This window comes from Sus scrofa, chromosome 6 (assembly GCF_054392235.1).
Source record: "Sus scrofa isolate SSC_HxYL_T2T_F1_AM1 chromosome 6, Sscrofa_HxYL_maternal_Yorkshire_Landrace_v2.0, whole genome shotgun sequence".
Classification (NCBI taxonomy): Eukaryota; Metazoa; Chordata; class Mammalia; order Artiodactyla; family Suidae; genus Sus; species Sus scrofa.
In genome coordinates, this window is record NC_139388.1 from 150148107 (window position 1) to 150166646 (window position 18540).

Below are 18540 nucleotides of genomic sequence, written 5' to 3' on the forward strand. Positions count from 1 at the left end.
CCAAAAGAACCCCAAAACAAAAACAAAACTTTTTTTTTTCATTTTTAATTTTTTTGTCTTTTTAAGGCCGCACCCATGGTGTATGGAGGTTCCCAAGCTAGCTCTAATTAGAGCTGTAGCCGTGGGCCTACACCAAAGCCACAGCAATACCAGATCCGAGCCGTGTCTTTGACCCACTGAGCAAGGCCATGGATTGGACCCATGACCTGATGGTTCCTAGTCGGATTTGTTTCCACTGTGCCATGACGGGAACTCCCAAAACTCTTTTCCTAAAGAGCATTAAAAATCATCTTGATATTTAAAGAACTAATTTATTTTTATCCACTTTGCTCATATGATTATAGCATATTTGATTTCTCAATCTAATAATGTTTTCATTTATACATTCAATTGCCCATAAAAACATCTAAATTTATGAATAATGTTGTTATTCATTATTAAAGGTCAGTATTAGGAAGCAGCACAGTTTCTAAGTCAAGTGTATCTATTACTGAATCCATGGCAGAAGACTTAGAAGAACCATCCTATAAACGGGAAAGATTGACTAGTTTTACAGGTAATGAAAATACAATTGTTTATTTCAGTAACAATTCATTATTTTTTTATCAAATATACTCATTATTTTCTGGGTGCTTGAGATAGAAGAACTATGATAATCATTTCCAAATGCTGGTGCTCTAGCTACATGAGAATTATCAGGGTAATGTTTATATATTTTAAAAAATTCTCAGAGTTCCCATTGTGTCTCAGCGGTAATGAACCCAACTAGTATCCATGAGGATGCGGGTTCCATCCCTGGCCTCGCTTAGTGGGTTAAGAATCCGGCGTTGCTGTGAGCTGTGGTGTAGGTCGCAGATTTAGCTCAGATCCTATGTTGCTGTGTCTGTTTCATAGGGTAGCAGCTGCAGCTCCAATTCAATCCCTAGCCTGGGAACTTTTATATGCCTCAGGTGCGGCCCTAAAAAAAAAAAAAAAAAATTCTCAAGTGCCTCCCTTGCACCATCAGCCTCAGGAATCACAGACTCTGTCTTAAAAGAGCTCAGCTTCTAACTTGGGAGAAAGATAATTCCAATACACTATAATCAGTTCCATAAAAAGACACACACAGAATGTGATGGGAGCATTTAGAAAGAAAAGAGTGGCTACTTTGAGGTGGTAGGGGAAAAAAAGAATTTTCATAGGGAATATTATTGACTTCTGAATGGGGTCTTTAATGATGATTAGTAATTTGTCATGCAAACAAACAGGAGAAGCCCATTCCAGGTAGAGCATAAAACATGAGGTAATATGAAGGATTTTGCAAGTGAAGATAAAAGAATGAGCAAATAACGGTCAATCAAAAGTGCTAGAGGAAGTGGGTATTTACTTGCGGGTCACTTGCGTTGGAGTGCAGTAAGAATGCATTTTCCTCTAAGCCGATAATGAAGGATTAGTGAAAATATTAATAAGGTTGGAAAAGGGCTTGATGAACTTTTCTTTTTGGTGCTAGCATATGTAACAGCATGCTTTTGACAAGTAACAGAATACCCAGCTATCATTAGCTTAAACAAATAAAGACTTATTTTTCCCACATTAAAAGAAGATACAGGTAGATATCTTTGGGCTTTCTTTTATGTCTTAATTGTATAAGACTCTGGATTGGCAGCTCTGCTATTCTCTTAAGCCTTTTCTTCTTGTTTTTTGCCTCCTGGTCTCAAAATACCTGCCCCAGCTCTGGGTATTATATCCACATTAAAGACAGAAAGAAGGAGAAAGACGCTAGCACCAGTCACGTTTCCATCCTTATCAAGAAAGTAAAAGCGTTCTCAGAAGCTTTCTTCTTTCCTGTGTATATCTGCTTTTGTCTCACTGTCTGGAACTGGCTTCAGTAGAGGCTTGGAAAGTCAAATACTTGGTTTCCCAGCCTCCATTCAAGGAAAGAGGCAAAGGAAGGGAGAAAGGCTTCGCAGTGAAAACAGACAATTAGCAATGTCTGTGGTAGGAAGAAACCCATCCTCTCAGAGGAAGACAAAGGGGATTGAATTGCCATAACCTCTCCCAGCAGTCTCTACATAATATCCTTGCCACTCTCCAGTTTGTTTTTCCAAGCGGTATGCAGAATCATCTTTTTAAGAACACAATCTAATTCACAATTCTCCCTGCTTAAAAACCCTTCAATGGATTTGCATTGCTCTGAAAGACAAAAATCTTGGTGTAACAGTTTGCCTTTAGGTCTTCCTCCACTTGTCTACCTCACAAACAAACATTAAACAAACCAAAAAACCTACAAATGGAAGTAACAAAACATCTCCTCCAGAACCCTTGAAGAATACCCCAAGATGTTTATATCATCTTGGCCAAGTGCTAGTGAATTAAAACTGCAAAGTCAGTCTCTAAAGTGAATCGTGGGAGTTCCTGTCGTGGCTCAGTGGTTAACGAATCTGACTAGGAACCATGAGGTTGCTGGTTCGATCTCTGGCCTTGCTCAGTAGGTTAAGGGGCTTGGATCTGGCATCGCTGTGGCTGTGGTGCAGGCCAGTGGCTGCAGCTCCAATTAGACCCCTAGCCTGGGAACCTCCATATGCCGTGGGAGTGGCTCTAAAAAGGACAAAAGACAAAAAAAAAAAAAAAAAAAAAAAAAAAAAAAAAAAGTAAAGTGAATCATGCCTATACAATGCTACTTCTACCACCAGGCAGCTCTTTTAGATGAGCATTTCTCAATCTCAAATGCACATTAACATCATCTGGTATATCTCTTAAAATTTCCCACACTCAAGTCTTATTCCAGGCCAGTCTTTTTTTGGAATATCTGGCAGTGGGGGGTTAGGCATAAATAGTGACATGCCCATACTATAAAACTACCTCCTCTAAGGCAGGGAAGGTCCTGATTTATAGTTATTTGCCAATTTCCATGGTATAAATACTTTCACCCCCAGCAGATTTCAAGCTACCAACATGACATTTCTGAATGAGAAGTTCTGAAGACATGCTTAGTTATTAGAACATTGTTATTAAATATTTTTAACATACAGATACAATAGATATAAATAACCAAGAGTTTAGATAAAAGTAAAATTTAGTAACATAGGAAGTAATGAGTCTTGAGGGGTTATTATCTTTGTTTTTAACATGATTTATTTAATTGTAAGTTTACCTAATTTAATTTTAAATAATGATTGCATTTAACAATTAGCTCACAAAAATTCCCGATGATTTAATAATTGCCCCTTGCCAGCTGGTGCAGGCCTGGTCTAACATACTTATTAAAAATTTCCCACTAAAATGTAACACCTTTCTAAATTAATAATAAAAATATTGATGCCTAGATCACATGTTTAGAATTCTGATTTAAGTATTGTGGAATGAATCCCAAACATCAAGATATTTAAAAGCTTTCCATATGATTAGAATGTGAAGTGGATTTTTTAGGATGGTGAAACTACTCTCTATTTATTATACCACAGTGGTAGATACATGACGTTATGCTTTTATTAAAACCCATAGACTCTTACAGCACAAAAAGAAAACTGTAATACACATTTTTTAACCAAGCACAATTAAGAGATTAGAGGACCCTTGAATGGAATACAGACTGCAACAGAAGAATTTAACTGCTTTACAAATGTATGACATAACCCCACTGAACGAATGGGAGGCTTAAGTAGGGGCCAAAGAAGCCTTCATAGATTGCTGGATATTGGGGTCTCAGAAGGTAACCAAATAATGCCTTTTCTCCACACAGTTCTGAGTTAAGTGAAAAATATAATAGAGGTAGATATGCTATATCGGAGCCAAATATTACACTATGAATAAAGGCCTCCTATAAAACTCCAAAATTTGGAGTTCCCTGCAGCAGAAACGAATCCGAGTAGGAACCATGAGGTTGAGGGTTCAACTCTTGGCCTCGCTCAGTGTATTAAGGATCTGGCATTGCCGTGGGCTGTGGTATAGGTTGCAGACGCGGCTCAGATCTGATGTTGCTGTGGCGCAGGTCAGCAGCTGTAGCTCTGATTGGACCCCTAACCTGGGAACCTCCATATGCCACGAGTGCAGCCCTAAAAAGCAAAAAAAAAAAAAAAAAAAAAAACACCTCCCGAATTTGACAGACTTACCCACCCATTCAGTAAAGGGTCTAGACCTCCTCAAGCTCACCCCAACCCTCTTGAGAGGTATCACCAGTAAATGTGTGGAGAGGAGCCAAGATTGTCATACTAGAGCTTCCTCCTTCTGGAAGAACCATCAGGAGTGGATACGTGTCTCTCCATCGCGGACAGTAAATAAGAGCAGGCATGGCAGATTGATAACATTTGTGATGTTGTTCCAGGTGGAGAGTGATATGTAGTTAAGATCTGGTTTAAAGCTATTTAGAGTTAGGGGACCCGATCCACGAAATAGCCAGATTCTATAGGTCCATGGTGAACTTTGGGGGCAGTTTCTCCATATATTAACAAATTCAGTCAACATTCAGGCAATCATTGATACAGGGATCCAGGCAAAAATCCTTTTTGCCATCATAGGGCATTTTGTTGATGAATGGTAGTTCCTCTGCCATTAAGAAAAAGATTGACTAGACCATTACTTTCCCCAACCATAGTGGGTAACTAAGATGCTACTCCAATAGGTTCTATCTAACATAACATCATTTGTTTTTATAACTAGCATAATGCTACTTTGAGGTATATATATCTAAATCACAGATGAAGATCTAGTGGTCTTAAAGAAAGAACGTTCAGAGTATCAAGAGCCTAAATTTCTAATCTCAAAACTGTCGGTATTCCTGTGTGACTTTATTTATTTATTTATTTAGGGCCGCACCCAAGGCATATGGAAGTTCCTAGAATAGGGGTTGAATTGGAGCTACAGCTGCCAGTTTACACCACAGCCACGGCAACGCCAGATCCTTAACCTTCTGAGGGAGGTCAGAGATCAAACTCACATCCTCGTGGATTTCAGACGGGTTTGTTAACCACTGAACCACGAAGGGAACTTCCTGTGTGACTTTAAACTTCTCATTTATCCCCTCTGTTTGTCATTTACTTTATTGTTAAACAGTTTGGACTAGCTATATCTCCAGTTGGGTACATGTGGGTAATTCATTTACTTTTTCACTTTGTCCTATATCTACCATAGATAAATTTGCTTATATAAATTATCACTTCCTCATATTTTAAATTCATTGCATAAATAATAAAAATTAAAGAGTATTTTAAAAAGATCATCTAATCTATAAAAGATTGGCAGTTAAAATTTTTGTTTTTCTAGCTTTTCTGTAGGCATATTTTAATTGTTATAAACATATCGTGGGTTTTGTCCTGGATTGTTCTATCACTTAATATTTTATCACAGACATTTTCAGAAATTTTTATCATATTCAATTACTGTTTAATATTTATGGATGAGTAATTTATTTAGCTATTGCAAATGTTGCTGATTGGTTTGTAGAATTAATGCCTTGTATATATTTTGAGGTTATAAGGTAGGTGTTTTCTTCAAGCTCTGGACATTCTTAAGAGGAGACTGAGAATCTCTGGAAAGAGTATATCTTAAGTCTCGTTTTCCTAAAGCTATTCAAACTTTATGCATCTCAAATCCTCATGGATCCCTGCTTCACATCCTGTTTTTAATAGAAAACCTTGACCTCTGACCTATATACCTTGTCATGGCTCTTTATTACTACACAACCAAGTTCAAACTCCTTCAGCCCTGAAACTCCATCCTTGATGAAATTTTTCTAGATCCTTGAAATTCTGACTAGACTACCAGCTCGAGGCTAACCCTTTTCAATATATTTTTTGCATGGATATTGAGCCTATTTTACCCCTGTATTTAACCACAATTTTTATTGGAGAGTCTTTTTAGCTCTTGGGAAAGACGATTGGAGGTGGTCTGTAATCTGAATCAAAAGAGAGATAGTTCCCTGGTAGCCTGGTGGGTTAAGGATCTGGTATTGTCACTGCTGTGGCTGGGGCTGCTGTAGTGGTGAGGTTTCATCCCTGGCCCAGGAACTTCTTTGGAACTTCTGTGCATGCCACATGGGCACAGCCAAAAAAAACACAAACAAACAAACAAACAAACAAAATCAACCAATCAAAAGATAGCTGATAAGAAAAAACAAAGTAAAAGGTTATTTACATTATAGACTAGAAATTAACTTCAGGGCTCAGAGAAGGGTTGGATGTTACACACAAAATACACTTGCTCGTATTCCTAAGTAGTATCAACAGTTTGCTCACCCCAGTCTCTTCTGTTAATATTATGGGATAGGTGTGATGGGATGCTCTTGGGATTATGACTACACATTTGAGACTGGTGTAGGCTTGATATATCATCAACAGAGACTGTTTGTGGGCCATAGGATCCAGTTTGGCTTCAGAAGAATTAAATAGACTACATCTCACAACATGGCCTACTAACTGACAATATAAAGTCATCTGCAATGTATGACTCATCATGATATTTCGGTTAAATGAAAAGTAAAAATAGCAATTAGTAAATGGTTTTTATTAAGTCATGTATTACAGATTTACGAGTTATGAGGGCAACACCTGGAAAAATTGTAACAAAAGAAGATCTGGATAAGACTATAGAGATAATACTTACAGAGACGGAAACAATGAGCTTTTTTAACTTACCAACAATTATGGTTTCTGTAGAATCTGAAGAAGCTGAGAAAGTAAGGTATGTATGGTTCAATTGCTTACATTGCTTTTGTAATTTAAATGCTAAATCAGAGATTCTTGTCTTGTTTCTTTCTTAGGGGATTTCTAGTGATGTATGTGCTTGGTGAAATTATAACTTCATATTTAAACATTTTGTCCCATCAAAGTACATGTAAAACATTTATGTTGTGTGTTTTTCCTAGAGGAGGAATTCATAGCTTTACTATATTCTTTTAAAAAGTAGATGAGCTACTAAGTCAAATAATTAAAGAAATAAAGGAAGCTTCCAAGTTTCAATATAGGTTTTAATGTTTTTTTTCTTTTATGCATGTGTACATTTTTCTCAATTTAAAAAGAAACGACTGCCATTTTTACATTCAAAACTTAAGAAGAGGAATTCTTAGTTGGTTAAGGATCGGGTGTTGTCACTGCTGTGGCTCTGGTTACAGCTGTGGTTCAGGTTCAATTCCTGGTCTGGGAACTTCTGCATGCCTTGGGCACGACAAGAAATAAAACAAAACAAAATAAAACAAACAAACAAAAAAACCTAAGAAGAAAAAATATGTCACAGAGAAATAACTGAATTTACCATGTGAGAGTAGATTTTTCTATTTCTCTTTATTAATAAATATCAAATGGATCATTAGTTTTTGCATCATGTATTTTGAAGCTCTGTTGTTAGGCACATACACATTAAGAATTGTTTTGTCTTTTTGGAGAATTGACCTCTTTACTATTATATAATATCCCTCTTATTAAATCATCTCTGATAATTTCCCTTGCTCTGAAATCTTCTGTATCTGAAATTAACATAGGCATATACACAGATTATTAATATAGTTATTCAGATTATTAATCTTCAAGTATAATTTGAATATGGTTCCTAGTACTAAATAACTCTTTACAAAAATAATTCTTATGGTATTATTTTTACCCAAATATAAAATACTGTAAAATCATTTGGACTATAAAATGCAGTGCTATTAGATTTTAAATAGCATGTTTTTTAAAGTTCTTGAAACATAAGGGAAATCTCCTAGGACTGACAAAAGGAAAAGGAAAAAGATAACAAAGGGAGAGATAAGTGATCTGGAATCAGAGAGAGGAGATGCTAGAAGCAAATGCTAATATTAGCACATAGATCTAGAGTTCACCAGTTAAGTCTTAGGTTCCCTACAAGTTGAGAGAGCTGAAGGAGAGAGTCTTTATATTAAACCAAGGCTCTTAAAAGGATCTCAGTTATCTCAAGTGGTGCCAGGTCAGTAGAGTCTCGTAACTTCTATCAAAAGCAGATACAGTCTTCTCTGGAGGAAAGCATATCCCATTTAGACTCTTAAGATTCACTCAGTTTGAGTTTAGAAAAAAATACACCAAACTAATAAAGAAATGGGTCATTATGAATGTGAATTTTATTTATTTTTTATTTTTTTTATTATAGTTGATTTATATTGTTCTGTCAATTTCTGCTGTACAGCAAAGTAACCCAGTCATACATACACACACATTATCCTCCATCTTTTCTTCACATTACCCTTCATCCTTCATCATGGTCTATCACTAGTGGCTAGATATAGTTCCCTGTGCTGTAGAGCAGGATCCATGAGTGCAAATTTTAAAAAGTAACAATCCTAGATCTATGTATGATAATGATATTATCAAATGTAGAGTACCAAATATATGTGAAATATTTAAGTAAAAGAGTTTAAGATAGCATTAACACTAAGAAACTGTCAAAATGATGACTCATAATTGAAAAAACATCAAAAAGAACTTTAAAGTATAAACACAAATTGTTAAAATAAAAAAGTAAATATTGATTTAACCTTTCATGTTAAAAATAAGCATTTAAAATTTAAACAAGACATAATTGAACAAACATTTAATAAATCTGAACATAGATCTAGATAAATTACACAAAGTAAAGCTTGGAGAGAAAAATGAGATACAAAGTACTGAAGAGAAATTAAATAGATATTGATAACAGAATAAAGATCTAACATACACCTCATCAGCTTTGAAAGGGCAGAATAGAAAGAATGGAAGAAAGGTACTATCAAAGAGAGTGGGTAAGTATTTCCCCAGACTATTGAAAATCAACATTCCACAGACATTTATTGGGAATAAGTAACAAGATATCCACACACACACACACACACACACAAATGGACTTGGTGCATTGCACTCATGCCCCAGAATACCAAATATTAAAAGAAGATTTTCAAAACAGAAAGAAGAAAAAAAAGAACATATCATCTACAGAGAAACAAACCAATAGCATTATTAGGGATAAAGAGTGTCACTTCATAATAATAGAAGATATAATAATTCTAAACTTGAATACTCCTAATAAAATGACCTTCTAGCAATATATGAAGCAAAAATTAGAAACTTGATAAGAATCCTATTCAGGCGGGAGATATAAACATGGTGCTCTTAATTTTCGATAGGTTAATTGGATAAAAAATTAGTATAGTTATAGAAAATTTGAACCAAAAACATATTTTAATGGTCATATATAGAACTCTGAATTCAACTATTAGAGAATACACACTCTTTTCAAGCACACACAGAACATTTATAAAAATCGTCTATGTACAAGGCCGAGTGTGAAGCAAGTTTTCAAAAATCTCAGAGAGTTCCTATTGTGGCTGGGTGTGTTACAAACCTGACAAATATCCATGAGGATGTGAGTTTGATCCCTAGCCTCACTCAGTGGGTTAAGCCGCCAGCATTGTTGCATGCTGTGGCATAGGTCACAGATGCATCTCGGATTTGGCATTTCTGTGGCTGTTTTGTAGGCTGGCAGCCATAGCTCCAATATGACCTCTAGCCTGGGAACTTCCACATGCTACAGGTGTGGCCATAACAAGAAAAAAACATTTCAAAGAAGTGGTATTAGACAAACTAAATTCTCTGACCACAGTGGAATGAAGTTAAAATTTTATAATATAAACCTCAACTAAAACATAGGCACACATTCACATATTCTTTGGGAAGTTAAAAAAGACATTTTCTAAATTCCTTGTGAACCAAAGATGAAATCATAATAGAAGTCTAATAAATATAACTAAACAATTATGAAAATAATACATATAGGATAACACAAAAGTGATACTTTGAGGGAAATTTATAGCTTTCAGTGTCTATATCAACGTTCATAAAACCTGTATGGAGGTAATGCTAGCATATTGTTGATGGGTACTGAAAGTTATAGGGATGTTGGGAGGTATAGTATAAGAGTCCTTAGAGGTAGTTTTATGCAGTTTTTCCCTAAGAAGTGTTTTGAACTCTCACTTCACATTTAGATGCAATTCACATTAAAAAAGGTAATTTTAAAATAAAGCATTCTATGAAGAGATATGTGTGGTAATCATTAATTATTATTTATACATTGAGTATACATTATTTTTTACAGCCAGAGAAATAAGAATTATGAGAACCTTTGTCGAAATAGATTAGGCAATGACTTATATGTAGAAAGGATGATACAGACTATTAATGGAGCACCAAAGAATAAAGACGTTCAATGTGACAAAATTGTAAAAGAAGACAAAGGTAATTTATGTTTTATCCTACTTGACGAATTACCATGTCTTTATGTATATTCTTTGAGTCTGTCAATGAACAAATAAATGTTAAAGTATATAAGGAGAAAATAGAAATGAATTGGCCAAATCACACCAGTAGATGGGTACTGTGATCTACAGCTTTCAGAATTTGATAATTAAGTTAATAAGTAATAAAGATATAGAAGATTTGATAACAATTATCAATCGATTTTTATACAAACTATATCACAGAAATTTCTATTCTTCCAATATTTATGAAACATTTATGGAAACCAATTGTTTACTGTAACAAAGAATATCAAACACAAGTAGTTAAAATATGCCAAGCTCTATTTTAGGCCTTTCACATACGCGTATTTCACGTACCTGGGAGATAGTGCAGATTCAGTTCCAGACCACCCCAATTAAGTGAATATCTCAGTAAAGTGAGTCACACAATTTTTTTTATTTCTTAGTGCATGTAAAAATTGTGTTTACACTATAATCTTTTGTGGTCTATTAAGTGTATAATAGCATTGTGTCCAAAAAAAGTCTATAATTTAAAGATATTTTTATTGGAGTTCCCGTCATACGGCAGTGGGAAACGAATCTGACTAGGAACCATGAAGTTGTGGGTTCAATCCCTGGCCTCGCTCAGTAGATTAAGGATCCAGCATTGCTGTGAGCTGTGGTATAGGCCGGCAGCTGCAGCTCTGATTCAGCCCCTAGCCTGGGAACCTCCATATGCCATGGGTGCAGTCCTAAAAAAACAAACAAACAAAAAAAGCAAATAAAGATATTTTATTGCTGGGAGTTCTCGTTGTGGCTCAGAGGGTTAAGAATCCGACTAGTATCCGTGAGGGTGCGGTTTGATCCCTGTTCCTGCTCAATGGGTTAAGGATCCAAGATAGACCCAAACAGAAATGTGGATGCTGGTAGTTGGGAAATTGGCAAATAAGAGGTAATGCAGGGTGAGTATGGAAGGACCTCAGTAACATTTGGTACAAGAGAAAAAACAAAGCAAGAGACTATCAATACAAAAGTTAGGAAAAGTGAGTATTTCTTTTGGAGGTAGCTAGAAGGAGGATGCCTATGATACGAGAGTGTCCAGGGGACTTCTAAGCAACTGAAGTCATTCTATTTCTTATGCTGGTTGGTGAGTACATGCTGTTAATTCTTTCTTTACATTATAAATATGTGTCTTATACACTCTTCTATGAGGGTATATATTTCACAATAAAGATTTTATTAAAATAATGGTACAGTTTATACTAAAGAATTTGATATTGACCAAGTAAATATTAAGATTTTACAGATCAATAAAAAAAAAAACATGTCTTTCTTGCCTGATTTTGGTTGAGATTGAAAGAAATTCAGGAGTCAGAGAGATGTAAAAATATCACCCTTATTACTGATGAAGTTAATTTAAAAACGTATCCTTGGGAATTCCCTGGTGGCTCAGCAGGTTAAGGATCTGACATTGTCACTGCTGTGGCTTGGGTTCAATTCCTGGCCCCATGACTTCTGCATGTCGCAGATGTGGCCAAAAATATATATATACCCTTAAATCCACAGCTAAGTGGACTTACTATTTGTTCCTTCCAGAATAGATCTTACCAACAGTAATTGGCACAGATATATAAGCACAGACTTCTGTATATGTGAGAACACACCAGAATGCATTCTTTCTGCAAGTGAGCAACCTTAACAAAAGAATCCAAAAGTAGCTGAAGTGCAATTCCTTCTCCTAAACTCTCCTATAGGGTTAGTCACTTCTCTTTCCCTGGCAATGAGTGAATGAGGGACACAGAGAAGCCAGAAATGTCGGTTTAGCTGAAGTTGCCTCCGTGAAGATTCACAAAAACTGAGGAAAATTTCCAACTTAACAGTATACATATAGTGATTTATTATAGAAGTGGCAATTCAAATAAATGGATAATTAAATGTGTTCCTAGATAACTCTTAAAAAATGCAGTCAAATCCTGAAACTTGGTAGATTTCATAAAGCCAGTTTGTTTTCTATGTATATTATACTAAAATAAAAATTTTAAAAAGTATGTCATATCAACTCATTTTTATTAAAAAATATGTAGGTATTTGTTCATATACCAACATATGTATGTCAATATGGAAGGACATGCATGAAAATGTTAGCAGTTATTATTTCTAGGTGATGGAAATATAAGTCATATTTACCTTTTCTTTTATGGTAAGGATGTATTTTTACTCAGCTAAAAAGTAAAATTATTTTTCTATAAATGTTATGTAGCCAATTGTTACACTTTTATGGTCTGAAGTAAACTAGTGGATAGAAATAATGTTTTAAAACTTGTGAAAACTATATATACATGTCACATTCAGAAATGCTCAAAACACAGATACAGTAGGGAATACCTTTTTCCGATGTAGGTAAAATACGATTTTCTTAATAGCTTATGACAGAATAAAACTGGGAAGTCTTTATTCTATCTAGTACATGATATTATGGCATGTACATAATATCTGTTTCTAAGGTTAATTAAATTTATTCTAATGAACAAATGTAATGATGTTACCTAAACTAAAACCACCCAGTGTTATTTGTTATCATTTTTACCTTTTTTTTCTTTTTCTTTTTAGGGCCGCACCTGGGGCATATGGAAGTTCCCAGGTTAGGGGTCGAATTGGAGCTTCAGCTGCTGGCCTACACCACAGCCACAGCAATGCGGGATCTGAACTGCATCTGCAACCTGTTTTACCACAGGTTGTGGCAATGCCAGATCCTTAACTCACTGTGCGAGGCCAGGGCTCAAACCCACATCCTCTCAAATATTAGTTGGATTCTTAATCCTCTGAGCCACAACCGGAACTCTGTTATTTATCTTTAAAGAAGAAACAACTTTAAATCACCCTAACATCTTGCATTGCTCATATACAACATGTATATTTATTTATGTAGCAATTATTAGTGAATATTTAACCATACACTCCTATATGCTCAACTTATTAAATTTTTTAGTTAAAGGAAGAAAAGAAGGTTAAGTAATTCAACATTCAAATACAAGGACCTCTTTCTAAGGTCTTTGACTTTATGAACAGGGAAATTGTTTTTCAGTTCAACAAAGTATATTAAGTATTTATTTGCTCTGTGCCTGACTTAGCTACTAATAAGTTCAATATGATAGAAATGCTATTATGAAATGTAATACTCTTACTAATTAAAACATCATTAAATACCAGACTCCTTCATTCTGCATCATGAAAATAAAAGTTGTTAACAGTGAAATAGTTGCGTTCATTAGATCTAGATCCTGTTTTAATTTGGGGGGAAAATAACTTTTTATTAAATCACTGTAATTTCACTGAACGTTTAGTAGGGTTAGCATGTAGGAACATATGATTTACATGGTCACTAATAAAATCATTTCTATATGAGATTTTCATTATTATATCAGCCATAAAAGGGGTTGGGAGATTTTCATTTTTAAATTTTATAAATAACATTACCAGTTTTTGTCTAGGGACCATTGTTGTATTTGCTCATTGGAATAAATATAGGTAACTTAAACAAAAATTTAAAGAGAGAAAGTAATAATCGTACTATCTATAAACTTCCTAAGAACAGAGTCTTTCACTTTCCCAAGAACAGTCTTTATGCATAAGAATATAGGAAATTTTACTTGATAAAAATATGATTAGATGATTACAGATAAGTTCTGTAGAATATAACATGTTATATTTTAATTGTAAACAAAAGAACATTAGGAGTTCCTGTTGTGGCTCAGCAGTTAAGAACCCAACATAGTGTCCGTGAGGTTTGATCCCTGGCCTTGCTCAGTGGGCTAAAGATAGGGCATTGCCACAAGTTGCCCTGGATCCTGCATTGCTGTGGCTGTGATGTAGGCTCCAGCTGCAGTTCCAATTGGATCCTTAGCCTGGGAACTTCCATGTGCCACAGGTGTGACCCTAAAAAGAAAAAAACAACCCCCCCCCCAAAAAAAAACCAGGTTATATGGTCATACAGGTCCATATCAAGGCAGCCCTATATTGACAGGCTGATGAAATTATGTGGCACCAATTTGGGGATACAGGAAAGAAGGGGTGGGGATCAGAAATGGATAGGATAATTTTGGAACTGTCACTAAAATATTAAGATATTTGTAGACGCTAAAAGTGTAGTGGCTAAGGATCTCTTAGGGAGTCCACATGATTTATTTCTTTTTCATATTTATCTACTTCCTGCAAAGCAATAGTATTTTTTCCATGAATAATACATGTTCTTTTTTTTTTTTTTTTTTTTTTTTGTCTTTTTAGGGCCGCACCCACAGCATATGGAGGTTCCCAGGCTAGGGGTTGAACCTGAGCTGGAGCCGCTGGCCTATGCCACAGCAACGTGAGTCCGAGCCTCATCCGTGACCTACACCACAGCTTATGGCAACGCCAGATCCGTAACCCACTGAGCGAGGCCATCAAACCTGCATCCTTACGGATGCTGGTCAGATTCATTTCCCCTGAGCCATGACGGGAACGCCTATAGATATTCTTATCTTAGATTTTGCTATAACTAGTTATGTATAAGCTAAAATATTAGAATTTTGTTCAAAATTATTTTCTTTCTCTTTATTTAGGCATAATGTCCACAGCGTGGGATTTGTATGATTCTTATAATGCTACAGAGCTTTCATCTTTACCAGTAAAACAATCTATAGTTGATTCAAGTAATAAAGCAAGTATACCTCCTAAAGACCGGGACCAAAGAATGCCAGGGAGTAATTTAGAAAAAAGTAAGATGTCATTTATTTCAGCTTTCTAAAATTGAGGTAAAATTGGTATACAACATTATATTAGTTGCAAGAGTACAACATAATAATTTGACTTTTGTCTATACTACAAAGTGATGGCCACAATGTCTAATTATTTTCTGTCACCCTACAATTAACTCACCCCTTCACTCACTTTTACTTCCTCTCCAGCCTCCTTCCCCTCTGACAACCATCAGTCTCTTCTCTGTATTTACGAATTTTGTTTTGTTTTTTACACTCCACATGTGAGTAAAATCATATGGTATTTTTCTTTCTCTGCGACTTATTTTACTTAGCATAATAGCCTGCATTTGCCTGAGAATTAGTGATGTCGAACATCTTCTCATTTGCCCTTTTGAAAAAAAAATCTGTTTGGATTATCTGTCCATTTTTTAATCATTTTTTTTCTTTTTTCCTTTTTTTGCTATTGAGTTATTTACATATTTAGGATTAACCCTTTGTCGAATATATAATTTGCAAATATTTCTCACATTTATTAGGTAGCCTTTTTATTTCGTTGATGGTTTCCTTTTCTATGCAGAAGCTTTTCAGTTTGATTTAGTCCCACTTGTTTTGCTTTGGTTGCTTTTGCTTTTGCTTTTGGAGTCAGATCTAAAAAATCACTGCCAAGACCAATGTCAAGAAGCATATCACCAATCTTTTCTTATATGTGGCTTGTGATTTCAGGTCTTATATTCCAAGTCTTTAATCCATTTTGAATTAATTTTTATGTTTGGTGTAAGATAATAGTTTAGTTTCATTCTTTTGCTTGTGGCTGTCCACTTCTCCCAATACCATTTATTGAAGAGACTATCCTTTCCCATTGTATATTCTTGGTTCCTTTGTTGTAAATAATTGACAACATATGCATGGGTTTATTTCTGGGGCCTCTGTTCTGTTCTATTGCTCTCTGTATCTGTTTTTATGTCAATACCATGCCATTTTGATTACTTTAGTTTTGGAGTATAGTTTGAAGCCAGGGAGTATAATACCTCGAGCTTAGTTCTTCTTTCTCGATATTGCTTGGACTATTCAGAGTCATTTGTGGTTCCACACAAATTTCAAAATTATTTGTTCTAGTTCTGTGAAATATGCCATTGTAAATTTGATAGGGATTGCATTGAACCTGTGGATTGCTTTGGGTAGTATGAACATTTTCACAATCTTAATTCTTCCAATCCCTGAGTATGGAATGTCTCCATTTATTTGTTTTTTTATTTAATTTCTTGTATTAGTGTTTTGTTATTTTAGATTTTTTGAATGATGTTTTCACATGACATTTTTAATGTTCTCTTTTAGCAGTTACACTCACTTTTTTTTTTTTCTGGTGGAACTTGAAAGATACAACTTTTACTCAGAAATAGCATCATTACTTTTTCAATTAATCTTGGAGTCTGAACTAAAAATTTTATTTTTTTCTTGGATACCAATAAAGAATTTCAAAAATTGTATATTCCTCTATTGCTTTTTTACTTGCTCTTAAGCTCTTTTTCATGTACGTAGGTTCTCTCATTTTTTTCTCTCTCTTTCTGTACATTAGATAACTTATAAGAAAAAGAAAATAGGCTAACCCCATGACAGCATAAAATGGAGATACTTAACAACATTGGCTTTTAATTGGGGATAGTTGTACCTTCCTAGGGGGCATTTGGAAATATCTGGAGATATTTTTGCTGTCATGACAATAGAGACATTTTGGGTAGATGCCAAGGATACTGTTAAAAATTCTTCAATTCACAGAACAGTCCTCACAACAACAACAAGAAATATCTGATCACAATGTCAATAGTGTGAGTAGAAATATTTGAGTTTAATTTATAAACATTTGCCAAAACTTTACAAAATTTTGCCAGGGTATAGTTATCCTGACATAAAGACCATCCCTTAAATGTGATAATACCACTCTAGAAAAAAAAAACAACAACTCAAAAGTTTAGAATAGGGAGAGTAAAATTATATAATCACAAAATAATCAGAAGTGGAATTTAACATACCTCATAACTAAACTTTATAAAAATTTTTCATATTGTTAAGTATTTCTGGGGAATTACAATTTTTTGTTGGTTTTAATTATAACATTTATTCCTAAAACTTAAAATACTAAAAGTTAAAGTTGTAATGCCGGATTTCTAGGTCTTGGTAGTACTGATGTTTTGACCAGACTTTTTTCTTTAGGACCTTCCACTTATGCATTTTTGTGGATCAATGGCTTTAACTGGGGGGTGAGATAATATATACAATTTTGAAGTCCCATGTAATTTTTAATCTAAGATTGAATTTTCCCTAGCAATTGGTAGTATCTTGTAAAAGCAACCTACTGTATAGACATTAATACTTAAATGGCAAAAAGAAGATGATTCATTCTTCCCCTTCACTTCCCTCTGGGAAAATGAACTGGTCTTCATTATAAACAACTTTCAGTAAAATATGGAGAAGGTTGGTCTATATAACTGTAAGTATTATTTAAAAAATAAAAGGATATAGATGACACATCTAAAGTTCAGACTTTTTTTACATTAATCTTGAGATACAATGATAGACCAAGTTATAACATGAAAAGTTCCATGAATCTATACCCCTGAAGGAAATATAATAATTATAAATAAGGCAATCATTTTCTGAAGTTTTCAATTAACTTTACACTTGGCATTTCAAAATATTAACTGATTTAATGTTTTAAAATATTATATTTGTTTTGGGGTCAGAATTAGTGCAAGTAGAAATTAGTGCAGGTTTCTACCAAGACCTAGAAACCTGGCATTACAACTTTAATTTTTAGTATTTTAAGTTTTAGGAATAAATGTTATAATTAAAACCAACACAAAATTGTAATTCCCCAGAAATTTTTAGTTATATGAAAGAATTTTTATAAAGTTTAGCTATAAGAAGTTTGTTAAACTCCACTTCTTATTATATATTTGTCTTAAATATTTCCTCTAAATATTTAGATAGAATACTTGTTTAGAACTCTATCAACTAGTTATAATTTTATATTGACTGTCAAACATAATTAAGAAAACTGAAGCAAAGAAGGAAATTGTATTGTATTTACCTATATTTTTGTTCTTCTCATTCTGTTTTCATTTCTGATGTTCCAAAATTTCTTCTTTTATTTTCTTTCATCACTTAGAACATAGTGTACCATTTCCTTCTGGCCTCCATGATTTCTGGTGAAAACTCTCTTGTTTTTCAAATTATTTCCCTCTGTGTACAAGATATCATTTCTCCTTCAATGCTTTGGGTATTTCTGTTTTTCCTTCAGTTTTAAGAAATTTGAGTATGATGTGTCTTGGTGTGGATTTCTTTAGGTTTATACTCTTTGGAGTTCACTTAGTTTCCTGACTCCGTACATTATTCTTTGCCAAATTTTGGAAAATTTCAGCTATTATTTCTTCAAGTACTTTTTCAGTTTCATCATCTTTCTCTTCTTCCCAATGACATGAATGTTAAGTCTCTTTTTAGAGTCCCACAGACTTCTAACAATCACCTGTTCATTTTTTTTCAGACTATTTTCTTTCTGTTTTTCAAACTGGGTAATTTCTACCATTCTCTCTTCAAGTTTATGATTCTTTC

At 34.4% G+C, this 18540-nt stretch overlaps 1 protein-coding gene across 1 annotated transcript in view; it reads left to right on the forward strand.

The window, feature by feature from the left end:
* Positions 1-18540, forward strand: part of DNAI4 (dynein axonemal intermediate chain 4) — a 75675-nt gene that overhangs the window by 24764 nt on the left and 32371 nt on the right. The window contains exons 4-7 of the mRNA XM_021096495.2: positions 444-556; positions 6501-6657; positions 10054-10193; positions 14794-14949. Of these exons, the coding sequence (XP_020952154.2) occupies positions 444-556; positions 6501-6657; positions 10054-10193; positions 14794-14949 (566 nt within the window). The remainder of the gene's footprint in view (positions 1-443; positions 557-6500; positions 6658-10053; positions 10194-14793; positions 14950-18540) is intronic.